The sequence below is a fragment of the Seriola dumerili genome, unplaced genomic scaffold (genome assembly GCF_002260705.1).
Source record: "Seriola dumerili isolate Sdu_G_001 unplaced genomic scaffold, Sdu_1.0 BDQW01000800.1, whole genome shotgun sequence".
Classification (NCBI taxonomy): Eukaryota; Metazoa; Chordata; class Actinopteri; order Carangiformes; family Carangidae; genus Seriola; species Seriola dumerili.
In genome coordinates, this window is record NW_019175055.1 from 270405 (window position 1) to 283440 (window position 13036).

The 13036-nt window shown below is 39.8% G+C and overlaps 3 protein-coding genes across 3 annotated transcripts; 1 reads left to right on the top strand and 2 right to left on the bottom strand.

Moving 5' to 3' along the window:
* Positions 1 to 42: 42 nt before the first annotated feature.
* LOC111236984 (transmembrane emp24 domain-containing protein 4-like) lies at positions 43 to 4780 on the top strand. Its single transcript, XM_022765912.1, has 5 exons — positions 43 to 236; positions 1710 to 1810; positions 1896 to 2021; positions 2423 to 2569; positions 2680 to 4780. Exons 1-5 carry the CDS (start codon positions 101 to 103, stop codon positions 2827 to 2829), a joined length of 660 nt encoding a protein of 219 aa, XP_022621633.1. The 5' UTR covers positions 43 to 100; the 3' UTR covers positions 2830 to 4780.
* Positions 4781 to 5399: 619 nt separating this feature from the next.
* On the bottom strand, positions 5400 to 9320 carry plpbp (pyridoxal phosphate binding protein). The gene is made up of 8 exons (XM_022765927.1): positions 9181 to 9320; positions 8384 to 8491; positions 8257 to 8292; positions 8098 to 8173; positions 7881 to 8021; positions 7624 to 7766; positions 7051 to 7149; positions 5400 to 6582 (listed from the first exon to the last, which is right to left on the bottom strand). Exons 1-8 carry the CDS (start codon positions 9268 to 9270, stop codon positions 6391 to 6393), a joined length of 885 nt encoding a protein of 294 aa, XP_022621648.1. The 5' UTR covers positions 9271 to 9320; the 3' UTR covers positions 5400 to 6390.
* A 1143-nt stretch (positions 9321 to 10463) lies between these two features.
* Positions 10464 to 12699, bottom strand: snrpg (small nuclear ribonucleoprotein polypeptide G). The gene is made up of 4 exons (XM_022765937.1): positions 12565 to 12699; positions 12348 to 12370; positions 11232 to 11356; positions 10464 to 10718 (listed from the first exon to the last, which is right to left on the bottom strand). Exons 1-4 carry the CDS (start codon positions 12594 to 12596, stop codon positions 10668 to 10670), a joined length of 231 nt encoding a protein of 76 aa, XP_022621658.1. The 5' UTR covers positions 12597 to 12699; the 3' UTR covers positions 10464 to 10667.
* Positions 12700 to 13036: the final 337 nt, after the last annotated feature.

Here is a 13036-nt window from a genome sequence, read left to right on the forward strand (position 1 = left end):
GGAAATCCCCCTTCCTTCTTCCGCAGTGGGGGATGACGTCAGCCGGCTGCAGCAGCAGAGCTTCCTGTGCTGATGTGCGCAAAGCGAAAGAGGCTGCACAATGCTCTCTACCCCCGCTGCTGGACTTCTTTTCATATTAGCTTGGATTTATCCAAGTTACGCTCTCTACTTCCACATAGGAGAGACGGAGAAAAAATGCTTCATTGAGGAAATTCCGGACGAGACCATGGTTATTGGTAAGATGCTACGGGGTCGTTAGCTGGACGCAGCTAACTAGCAGTGCACGCTAACAGCTGGCTGCAGGAAAGATGCTGCACTGGTTGCTTACAAGCCCCAAAGTGGAAAACACTGGATGTTTCTGTAGCTGCTGGTGAACCTCTTAACACTAGCATAGATTTTCTCAGTGAGCGACAGCATCACAAACACCTGAGTGTGTGTTTTACATTCAGAATGATAATTGTAGTTAATGCCCCAAGGCACAAAATTCAATGGTTGATTTATGTCATCGTGTTTTAAGAAACAGAGATCAAAAGTGCAACTAAATGTTAAAAGTTACCCTTTCCTCACAACAGCTGTTCAGCTCCAGGTCCAAACCTCACAGTAAATCCAGTATTTTCCACCTGAAACCAAAGCTGACATTGTTTTTACAAGACTAATATTGTGATGAGTAACAATTTCTAACAGAAACTTACCATCATTCCTAAGAACCTGCACCGCCCACATTCTGTTTGTCTTTAACCTTCACACCCAAGTTAAATATAAACCCTGTGTTTATATATTGAAACACTGGATGAGAACGTGTCTAAATGGAAAGATGGTGTTGCATTTAGGGTTGATGGTGTATCACACAAACTGTTCCCAATGAAAAGGTTTTTATTTATTTCTATATTATATATTTTAAGATTTACTCTCACTGCTGTCATTAGCTGCAGCAAGCGGCAGTTTTCAATACAAAAGCTCTGGTAAATCCACTGTACTGGACTGACAGGCTGCGCTGGTTAACAATAGTGGAGACCAAAATAGAGCTAATAGAAGAGTCAATCTCACACTTACATTCATCAGCTGGACAGAAGCACAACTTTAAATGAATGCTAATGTAGCTCTGTGTCTGCTGGATGCGTAAATAAGCAGCTGTGTGTGCTTGTTTACATGTTACTCCAAGATATAGACTGAGTGGGTCATTTTACAGTTACATATTACATATTTTGTCATTGGCAGTCAAAATGTGTAATATGTAACCTGCCACTGGCATTTCTGTACTACAGTTTGTTACCTGGCCTACACATCTGTAATTCAACAAGTAAAAATATTGAGCTGATTCTGACGAGCTTCACACATGAAGGCTTGGTAAAGTCTCCAAAGAGTTAGTTCTGACATTATCAAAGCGGAAACTTTCCATTTACATAAACTTTGCATCAAGTTGAGGTTGCACACATTTTGAAAACTTAAACTGCAGTTAATATTCTCACATTGTATTTTTCCAGTCATTTTTTTCATCTTTGTATGTTTAACTGTATTTGATTTACTTTTCATCCTTTATCACTTTATCACATGTGTTTTTATATCTCTGGTACTGTAGTTACATTGTGTTGAATACCTTCATATGCTACGTTTAATATTTCAACTAATAATAATTCTGCCACTATGTTACTGAGTGATTCCTGGATGATCTGATTGCGTGTGTCTGTGTTGGTGTGTCTGTTTGACAGGGAAGTACAGGACTCAGCTGTGGGACAAGCAGACCAATTCTTTTCTCCCATCCACCCCCGGCCTTGGGATGCATGTCGAGATCAAGGATCCAGATACAAAGGTAAGGACAGAGGAGGTCGTAACATAAAACCCACCCACATGCATAGAAACAGAATCTAAAGATTTCTCTCTTACAATTCTCCCAGATTATCCTCTCTCGTCAGTACGGTTCAGACGGCCGGTTCACCTTCACCTCCCACACTCCTGGAGAACATCAGATCTGTCTGCACTCCAACTCCACCAAGATGGCTCTGTTTGCAGGTGGAAAGCTGGTATGAACATAGTCACTGCTGTGATTTTTAACTGGTTGACCTGTTACTTCCCTCCAACATGTTTCACACAAATAGTGATTACTCTGGCTCTGAGCCAAGTAATCTTCTGATTGGCTGACTGAATAAATATATAGTAGATTTCAGTGAGAGACACTGAGAAAAATCAAATCCTGCAAGGTTGGATAGTGGGTGCAGGTGGGCGGGGCTTGGGGGATGGCTGAGGGCAGTGACTGCTTTGTTGTTTAGGTCTGATCTCAAACAAAACATCTTGTAAGCTGTATGAAACTTTATGAAACTAATTCATGGCAGTTTTTTCTGAGCCCTATCTGACAATTATTATTTGTTTAAATGACCACAGAAAACAGGCATGTAGATTTCAAACTATCTGTTTCCTGATGTAGAGAGTGCACCTGGATATTCAGGTCGGTGAACATACCAACAACTACCCTGAAATTGCAGCTAAGGACAAACTCACTGAGCTGCAGCTACGAGTCCGACAGCTTCTGGACCAGGTCGAGCAGATCCAGAAGGAGCAAAACTACCAGAGGGTCAGTAAAAAACACATGTGGACCATGTCGAGATCACGGGTTTACTGCTAAGTTTAGTAGGTTACAGTTGCTGTTTATACTATGACTTCACTCTGTGTCGTCTTTCACAGTATCGTGAGGAGCGTTTTCGCATGACGAGCGAGAGCACCAACCAGCGCGTCCTCTGGTGGTCCATCGCTCAGACGCTCATCCTCATCGTCACTGGGATTTGGCAGATGAAGCACCTCAAAAGCTTCTTTGAGGCCAAGAAGCTGGTGTAATAACCTATGTGTGCATCTGGAACGACGTAAACACAAGCAGACAGACTTGACTGACAGGAACAGAGAGACGCCCACAGAAACACCCAGGAGGAGACACGTGGTCTTAATATCAGCCATAAATGGTACGAGCAAATTCACGATTCTCAGCAATGTGTTTTTTTTTTCTTGTTTCAAGATATTGTTATTTTTCCGTTAGCAACAACAGAATGGCTTACCCATTGCTAATTCCTTTCTTGTTGTGTTCATTATGTTTTCACTGGACATGTCATTTTCCTGTCTTCCTGTGCAAGAAGAAGCAGAGACAACATTAGCGACCTGAGGTTGTGTTTTTAAGATCGTACAGGAGTGAATGACTGCAGCAGTAGAAACATAACAATGAGAATGTTACAGCTGTTTCTATGTTCACCAAGTGGTCACACTTATGCAAATATTATACAGGCAATGATTCCTCATATGTGCGCTTTATAACACTATACTCAAACCCCTGCGTTTAACATTTATAAGTAGTACATAATAATAAATGGTTCATAACACTCTGAAATATAGATGGAAGTTTAATGGAGGAAGTTTTAAGTGTTGATTAATGTATTTGTGAACAGTTTTAACCTCCTATGAAGCTTCTGCAAATGGTAAATAAACAGTTAATTATCTTTAATAACAGTATAACATAGCTGTGATCATATTAATGACACACAATAACACACACTAACAAGTCCTCAGTGTGTTACAAAATGTATTAACTGTTTATGATTGTGTTGATCTTAATTTTAAAGGTCCCATATTTTACACTTTTACAGTTTTTTACTTGATGTGTTGATATCCATAAGAAGATATTTTTGCAGTTTTAAGAATCAAAATCCAGCTTGATGTCGTTGAGCCAATTGACTGTTTTCTGAGTGATCGAATAAAAATATAGCAGAGTTCAGTTGAACACGCAAAGAAACCAAATTAAATCAGGCTTACTTTAGTAAATTCTGTTTCATAAAGCACCTAGAGTTACCATGGAAACACAGTCTCTCCTCTGAACCTAGACCTGATTTATCAGCAAAAAAGACATTGAAATCTCACTTTATACAATATGGGACCTTTAACTCAAAGTTCAGTTACTAGATATTACCTGGGGCTTTCAGCCACATCTTGTGGCCTTCATCAGATAATAGGGTTTGTTCAGTTGTGATGGAGGGTAAAGGAGTATCTGTAAATAAACCACACATACATGAATTAATTAATTCAATTCAATCATTCATTATTATCTGTTTATGCACCAGTTCCTGATGTTTCACAGCACAAATACATTGATAACCACTTTAAATGTCTTAATATCTGATTACAACTACATTAGTTCGTTATAAACCATTTATTTTGTGCTTAGAAATGTGAAACGGGGTCAAACTGAACTGTTACATCCATCCTTCTACCGACTGTATATAGTTTCTAGCTTGAGTCCAGTGTCCTGTATATTTTACCCGAGCTTGGTCTGTAGATACAGTTTGTGATACTCATCTATGAATAACAGGAGTCTACTGTATGTTGTAAATAACAGGTAAAGCCTATTGACTGTCCTGTTCATTTTCTAATGCCTTTTACATGGATTGAATGAGTCTTTACATTTGTTTTATTTGTGTCACCAAATTTTTTTGTTTCACCAGAACTTATTTATTGAGCTGTCGTAACCTGTGTTTTATTGCTGAGCTTTAGCAACATTTACTGTAATTTTCAGCGTTTTAATACTTTTACAAGTCCTGTTAATTTAGAGGAAGAACTTCATATCATTGGAGAGGAACAAAGTAATTTTTTTACATTCAAAGTTTAGACTTAGGTCCAATTCTTGAGATGCAATATGTTTGGGAACTAAATTCTTTTTAAAATGGTTAAAGTAACACTTATTAAAGTATTCCAGTTTTTACTGTGGTCCAGATGTCACCTCCATGAGCTTAATAAAGAAACTTTGGCCAAACATCTGTCTGATCATATTATCTTTGCTGTAAAGGTCCCATATTTTACACTTTTGCAGTGTTTTATTTGAATCCATTTTTACTCCATATTATTTTGATCCATAAGAACATATATTTGTGGTTTTTAGAACAAAAACCATCTCAATGTAGTTTTACATCTCCTCCCTCAGACTTCTCTCTGGAGCTCTAGTAACAACAGGTGGATGAGCCAATCAGAAGAGAGGATCTGGCCTTTCTTCCGATTGGCTCAGAGCTCTGGCCCTAGCTCTGTTTTCTGATTGATCAAATAAAAATGTAGCAGATTGCAGGTCAACACTCAGAGAAACTAAATTCTTAAATGTTGGATGGTGGGTCCAGGTGGGCAGGATTCGAGCATGGATGAAAGCAGATTCTGCTTTGTTGTGACATCACAAAGTTACAGAAGTCCTGATGGCTTGGTTTAAGGCTAAGTTTCTGAATTCAGGCTGTGTGCATTTCTCTGTGTACCGAGCGCTTTGACACTCTCACACAGTATTAATATAGAATCTAGACCTGCTTTATAATCAAAAGACATGGAAATCTCACTTTAAACAATATGGGACCTTTAACTAGAAGAAATACACAGTAAATTGCAGATATTTTCCACAGTAAAATTTATTGCTTCGGCTTTGCTCAGAGCCAGATTCCAAACTGAACAACGCTCAGACGCCTCGTTCAGACAGCAACCACGTCTAACCACAAGTTGATTGAGCTTTTTTTTCTTTTATATCACTGACATTGATCGCACTTTTCATGGAGACAAAAACATACTGACCTTGTGACATCTTTGAAGAAACACTGCGACACCATCATAGCTGCAGTGTAAAAAATCTAGTTGAAAACATACGCTGAAACAAGATCACCACTTTGCATAGGTCGACTCTTTCATCTCCAATAATGTACCATGGCACAGACACAACACTAGTACACAGAAACAAAACATTTTCTCCAGGTTTACTCTTTTGTTAATTTGTTAATATCAATAATAAAGTTTTGACACGTCTGGCACACCGTACGAAACAATATCAAACGCACAATACTATGTGTCATTATAAAGGGATAAATGATTTATTAAATCAAGTCTTTGTTTCATCTGTACAACAAAAACGGTACATTGTAGTCTGGAGTTCCTGACCTCCGGGACACTGTACACAGTCAAGCACATTTCAGCACGTTGGGTTGGAAAGGTAGAAAATATCACATCAGCACAACAAATCTTCACTACCTCATAACTCGAGAGAAATCATTTTCCATTTGTCGTCATGTTTTCATGTGGTTGTACATTTGTGGTGTATCCAGTAATCTTGTAGGAGAGATTTCCACAAAGAGGAAGTCGGAGCACTACAGGTTAGTAACACATTACTTTTTAAAAAACGGTTGAACTATTTCTGTAGCGAACGCCACTTTTTAGTGCTTAAAAGAGCAAGAAGGGCACACCAAAAAGTGAAGAGAATTAGGCAAATACACTTTAAAATTATGCAAGAATTTTTGCAATCCTAATGCCACGTGGCTCTGTGGAAATGATCTGCTTCACTGATCTGTTCATTAAATTTTCTTAAAGGTATTTCAGAGGAGGAGAAGCTTCTTCTTAGTGTTCGGACACAGTGAGATGTGTCATCTTCTTGGCAGCCTCTTCAGACACCACCTTGGATGTTTTCTCTGGGCTGGGAGCTGGACTGGGAGCTGGACTGGGATTTGGAGTGTTTGCCGCGCTGTTAGGATACTCCCTGTTGCCGAATATGATGCTGCCCACTCGCACGTTGGTGGCGCCAACCTCGATCTTCGACAAATGGGACAATGAATGTGTAAGCAAACTGTAGCTTACGCAACTGAAGACCTTGTCGTGAATTGTGAAATTTAATGACTACTGAATATTTGGTTGAAATTTAAATACCAATTCATCTACAGCAAAATTTACAGAATGGTTGCAGCAGATCGTAGCAGAGTTGACACAGCTCTGTCTGGAGCCACAAACGGTTTTGAACCAAAACTGTATCAAACCGATTGAATTGGTTTGATACGATAGAAGTTTGAGTTAAATTTTAGTTAAGGTAGAAAGTTGGATTGTTGAAATTCAGAAAATTCAAGATGAAAAATTCTAACTATATTTTATTCATCTGACATAGTGTTAAATACTGGTTACAGTTCACAAACAACTCTTCAGTTGATTATAAGATTCCAATTATGCCGGCTGATATTTGCGTCAGTGTTTGAGCGTAGTTTATAAATGATAAGAAGTGATACTCACCGCATGTTCAAAGTCTGTGGACATACCCATGCTGAGCTCCACCTCCTCCAGAGGCAGCTTCAGACTGTCACACACCTCCTGCCTCCGACTCAGCAGCATCTACAGGAGGGACACGATGTTCAGGTTATAACCTGATCGATACTGATGTAGATATTTAAAAAATTATATATCAGCTAACAGTCATGTTTTTAAATAAAATTACATTATTGTATTTGAATTGACACAGTAACATCTACATTTAGTGCAGCACTTCTGAACAAAAGAGATGACAGATTTAATAATAACACACAGATATGAAACTAAAGCTATTTAAATCAGCGAGCTGCTGCAGTTTGGCCCCATAAGGGCCCCATGTGCTTGCTGCATTCAAAGCCCTGAAGCTTCAAGTCTTTTTTTGGCGCAAAGAAGAAACAAAACCTTGTCAGGCTTCATCTGCCCATCACTAGTTTCAGCTGTTTTGACTGTCATGTGTAAGAATAATCTAGTGTGAGCTGAGGTCAGGTCTGGAAGAAGAGATGTGTGTATTAAGGTAGGGTTAGTACATGTGGGTGTTTTCATATTAGTCTTTTGTACTTGAAAGTCCGGGTTGGGACCCAGGGTGAGGTTGTAGCCATAGCGCCCGATGGTCATGAGTCCTGAGAAGTGAAGGGCAGAACACTGGGACACGATGTGTTTCACTGTGTTCACCGTCTCCTCCGGGGGCAGGCCATGTTTACCTACAACAAACATGAGACATACTGTTTGTGATCAGCTGACGCTGTGCGTGCGGTATGTGTGTTTGTGATCAGCCTACAGAATGAGAACAAAAAAAAATGGATATCAACACTTACTCTGTTCTCCGCTGGTGTTGATCTGCACCATGACCTTTAACCTCTGCATGCTGGCTCCCCTGAGCCGCTGCCATGAGCTGTTGACCTTGTCGGCCAGTTTCGCCGAGTCAACCGTCTCAACGAGGAACAGGTTTGGCACGCCTGGGAGCAGAGAGACAGGACTCAGTGTGAGGCTTTTTAACACGAAGCTTCGGCCTCAGAGCTGACAGGCACTCACCCAGAAGTTTGTTGACATTATTCTTCTGTAGGTGGCCGATGAAGTGCCACTTGATTTCGGGACATGATTCTAAAATCTGGACGAGGGAAAAAGAGACACTGTAAAAATATAGAAGAGAGCAGATTGGAAAAAAATCACTTACAAAATATAGAAACCCACCAGAGGATCTGAAGCTTTGTCCACAAGTTCATTAACCTGGTGGGAGATAAAGGACGAGGTTCATTATTTCTCACCTTTACTCCTCTCAGAATTTTGTGTTTATGTAGTTTAAGTGTTTCATGCTCACGTAATTTTCTCCAAAGTTGCGCTGCCCTTGTCTGTAGGCCTCCACAACCATCTCTGGTGGTTTTGTCTTGCTGACAGCTACGAGGCGGGGCGGCACAGCTGGCAGTGTCTGAGGAAGGACAGAACAGGCTCATTTCTCATCTGTATCAGTGAAATGTATCAGTGGAGGAGATCAGTGAGTTAGCGGAGGCCCTTTGGCTCTTGCAGAACAGTGAGTCAGCCTTGTTAGGATCCTGCAAAAAAAAATTATGAAACTGAGCTGCTGTAATGTTCATATCATACAGTGATCTCTACTCATGACTTAACAACAAGCCAGTGAGGGAAATCTGAATGATGCTAGGAAGATGCTGTGCATGCTCTGACCTAGATATCAACATTGGTGCTATTTCTATAAAGGGACGCTTCACGCTGACATCTTCACTGGTGGACATCCTACACACAGAGTGTTGTGAGGAGAGGCTGCTCAAAAGCGTGGTCGTGTAAATTAAGCCTACAAACATGCCAAACGCCAATCATGAAATCGTGCTAAAAGTAGCTCACAGGCACATCAGCGTGCATGCGGATACGGTATGAAAGATTTATCCTTCCGCTCCCACGCATATTGTGTTGCCACTAACAGACCATGCATGGTGTTATGAAAGTGCTCCCACTAGCCCGACTGTCTCCCATCCAAAGGTTGAGGTGTTTGGCAGCTTTACATAACGAGTCGTGCTGCCGCAGCACCACTTTTTTTGGACCCCGACTGTGGAGCAGACGGCAGCGGTGCTGCTAACGGAGCCTCCCCGGGCCTGTCGTTACCTTGGGCCGCCGTGCCGCCGCCTGTTTCACCCGATCCACTACAGACTGTAGCGCCTTCCCAACCTCCTCCGACATTGCTACTTTCCACATACCGTCAAACGGCTACGACACGCGACGTAGAGAAACGTGTCTGCTATGACGACAATCGCCTTTCAAAATAAAAGTCCACCTGAGGAGGAAGTGCGTCGTTGAGACAGCGCCCTCTACTGATCCTGCTTCAGCACTTCAGTCTTAATAAAGTGAGGATGTCCACTACTCTAGACTGAAATGCACACTCAGTCGGCAGTTTATTAGGAACACCCTTTTAAAACTAATGTAGTTCAATACAACAGTCCTATAATTAATCGTCCTTCATGAACGTTATGACGTCCAGTTTTTAATATTTGTATTAGTTTTGTATATTTGTATTCTTAATATTTTTTCAATATTTATTCACAATTTTATTGTAAATATTTTATTGAAAAAAAGATTATATTTCTATTTAAAGGTTCCATATTGTATTAAGTGAGATTTCAATGTCTTTTTTTAAATTATAAAGCAGGTCTAGGTTCTATATTAATACTGTGAAAGTATCAAAGTGCTTAGTCCACAGAGAAATTACCCAGCTTGGATTCAGAAACTGAGCCTTAAAATGAGCTGTCAGAACTTCTGTAACTTTATGATGTCCCAAAAAAGCAGTAACTGCTCTCAGCCATGTCAGGTTCAGAACCTCTCTTCTGATTGGCTCTACAACCTGCTGTTACGTGTGCTCCAGAGAAAATCCCAAAAGATGAGATGTAAAACTACACAGAGGGAGTTCTTAAAACCACCAATATATCTTATGGATCAACACTTAAAGTAAAACACCAGAAAAGTGTAAAAGACAAATCCTATGTATGTGAAAACACACTTGGCAATAAATCTGGTTCTGATGGTGTTCTCTTAAGAATTCCTGGACTAATAAATAGCTAAATCATTGTGTGTCTTACGGGCAATACAAGTTCCAATAACAGCCCCATTGTTTTCAGTTTTACTCTTTGCTAATTTTCATGTTGTCCCTCTAAATCATCCAGGCATTAAAACTAAGATATGTATGAAGAATAATATATTTAGATGACAGCATTTTATATAAACATCATACATAAGACATCACAAGTTAATGTACTTCCTGTCAGCTGCACCTGTGCTGTTCTGGAGACGACCCAGACCTTTAAAGTCTGTAGACATCTATCAACACGTTCAGGCAATAACCTGTAGTGTGGTGGAAATACATATTGTCATAAACTGAATGCACAAACACAAAATACAAGGAAAAAATGATTTATTCACAAGATCACACAATTTCAAAATGAAAAGAAACAAACATCCCTGTAAATAGAAATCGGACATCTTACAATTCTGACACAAATTGACATTGCCTCTTTCAAAACAGACAAACAACTAAAAGGGATAAAGAATGTAAAAAAGGTGTGGATCATTCTCCTCTCCGTCTGTAGCCTCCTCCTCTCTCATACTCTCTCCAAAGCTTCCAACATGATAATGCTGTTTCCCCTGATGACCTGTGAGGTACGAGACCACAGAGTTAATACATTTACACAAACTTCCTAAAGGTTTCTGAGTAAAACTGATGAAATTTCAAGTTAGTAATAACAGAACTGTCCAATCTTTAAAATCTTGAATATGTAATAAGAGCCAACATTGATGTTAAATGTCTGCTGTGAAAAAGCAATTGTGCAGTAATGTTATACCATGGGGCTTTTTTGACGAGCAGACACTGGCTTGCAGAGAAAATCCAAATCTAAAAGCAACTAGGTTTCATTTTGGCCTATTCTCAAGTTACTTACTGAATAAACATTTATTAGCCCCAGCTATGATTTGCCACCGGTGATGTTTGTCATTCTGACCAGTGACGATCAGAAGCTGCTATTTGACTGTTTTATACACTGATATTTTGCTCATGAGAAAGAGAGAAGAGATGACAGATGGATTAGCACTGGAGTTTAGTGGATCAGTGAGTTCTGACACAGCGATCTGCAAAATGCAGTGTCACTGGCACCACGACAGATACTGACCACCATGCCAATGGTATTCTGTTGTCCTCCTGGGCCCATCTCCAGACAGTCGTCCACCACCAGATTCATAAATGGGTCGAACCCTCGCAGGATGCCCTGCACGTGTCTGCCTCCATTCAACTTCACTGGAAAACAGAAAAAGGAATCAAATCCCTGTTAAGCTTAGTCACTGTTTCAGTTCAAAGGTCCACTTTGCTTTCAAAGAATTTACTTGTGTTGTTTTTAGTTAAGTTAGTAAAAAATATCTGGGATGAATCTAACTGTGATTGTGTCTTATTTTTTATAAAGTATAACTCCAATTTCTTTTTCCATCTTTGTAATCATACTGCAATACAAGCCAACTGTGAGAGGAGGAAATGCAGTAGGAGTCAGTTAGCCAGTAACAGTTGGCGTGTATTGCACCATGAAACAAAAGTGTCATCAGATGCTTATTTAGGACCACTGTGTTCATATTCTTGTTTGCCTAACTCATCTGGTCTGAGGGATCAAGCAACTGTCACAAATTGTGATATTACACAGATGTGTGGCAGAGGGATTAATAAAAAACAAGGGTATTGGACTTTGTGGTGAACCTAAGGATGTAGGATCCTTGACACTGAAATTGCTGAACAATCACGATTTCTATTAGAGATGCAACAATTGGTCAATTAATCATCAAATGATTTGATAACCAACTATTTATTTTAGTACTTTTTCAAATAAAAGTGTAAAGCACTACCTGGTTCCATATTCTAAAATGTGAGGATTTGATGCTTTTCTTTGACATTTATGATTGTAAACTGAATCTCTGAGTTTTGGACTCGTGTGTACAAAACAAGACACGTATAATAAACAGCTCCTTGGTCTGTGGTGGATTACAACAGGGAATCTTCACTATTTTTTGACACTTCAGAGACAAAACGATTATTCAATAATGAACATAACTGTTAGTTGCAGCTCTAATTTCCCATGTGTAATGTTAAGAGGCAGCTTAAGAACCAGTTAAACAAAGCAACAGAGACGATGAAACAAAAGTTTTCGACCAACAACCCATGTGAAACCCTTTTAACTTCATAGAACGGGCTCCGGTTTCCCTTAAAGTAATTGGTTTGTGTATCAGCTTCCAGCCATACTCACATGAAAGCTTCTTGTCCATGAACCTGAAAAAGAAAAATAACATTAACTTTCGTCGAAGGCACTAATATGATACATAATAGTGTCGGAGGCTAGCTTGTTAGCTAGCTAATGTTAGCTTGGTTCCATTGCAAACAATGCACCCGGCCGCTGTGGGGCTTTCATTTACGATACAAAGCATGTTCAGAGCAAAGAGTACATATGTAAATAAACAACTTACTTCTTGAGCTCGGGGGGATGCGCTTTACTCATTTTCTCTTTATTTACTATAAACCGACAGTTACTCGTATGATTTTCGTTTCACAAACCCGCGGAAGGAAAGCGTGCACCGAGGAACAGGAAGCTCACCAGCGGACTTCCTCCCGGACGTATGTTGTTAATCCTCCACAGCGCCGCCATGAGGTCAGGAGGAGGTAGGGCCGGTTAGGATTTTTTGTGTTTGTGCAAAAATATAACTAATTTCTTGTTGACATATTTCAGGTATCTGAGCATAAAAGGTGGAAATGGAAGGAAGAAAAAGCTTAATAACGATAAACATGGATACAGTAATAAATTATGTTTCACCTTCATTTTTGATTTCCATAATTAACTGACCAGACATTTTCTATAAAGTGGAGATGTATGACCTTTTTTTTGTAGATATTTTAGGCAGCCAGGGAGATGACAAGACTTCCTCTTTAATCCAAAACAAG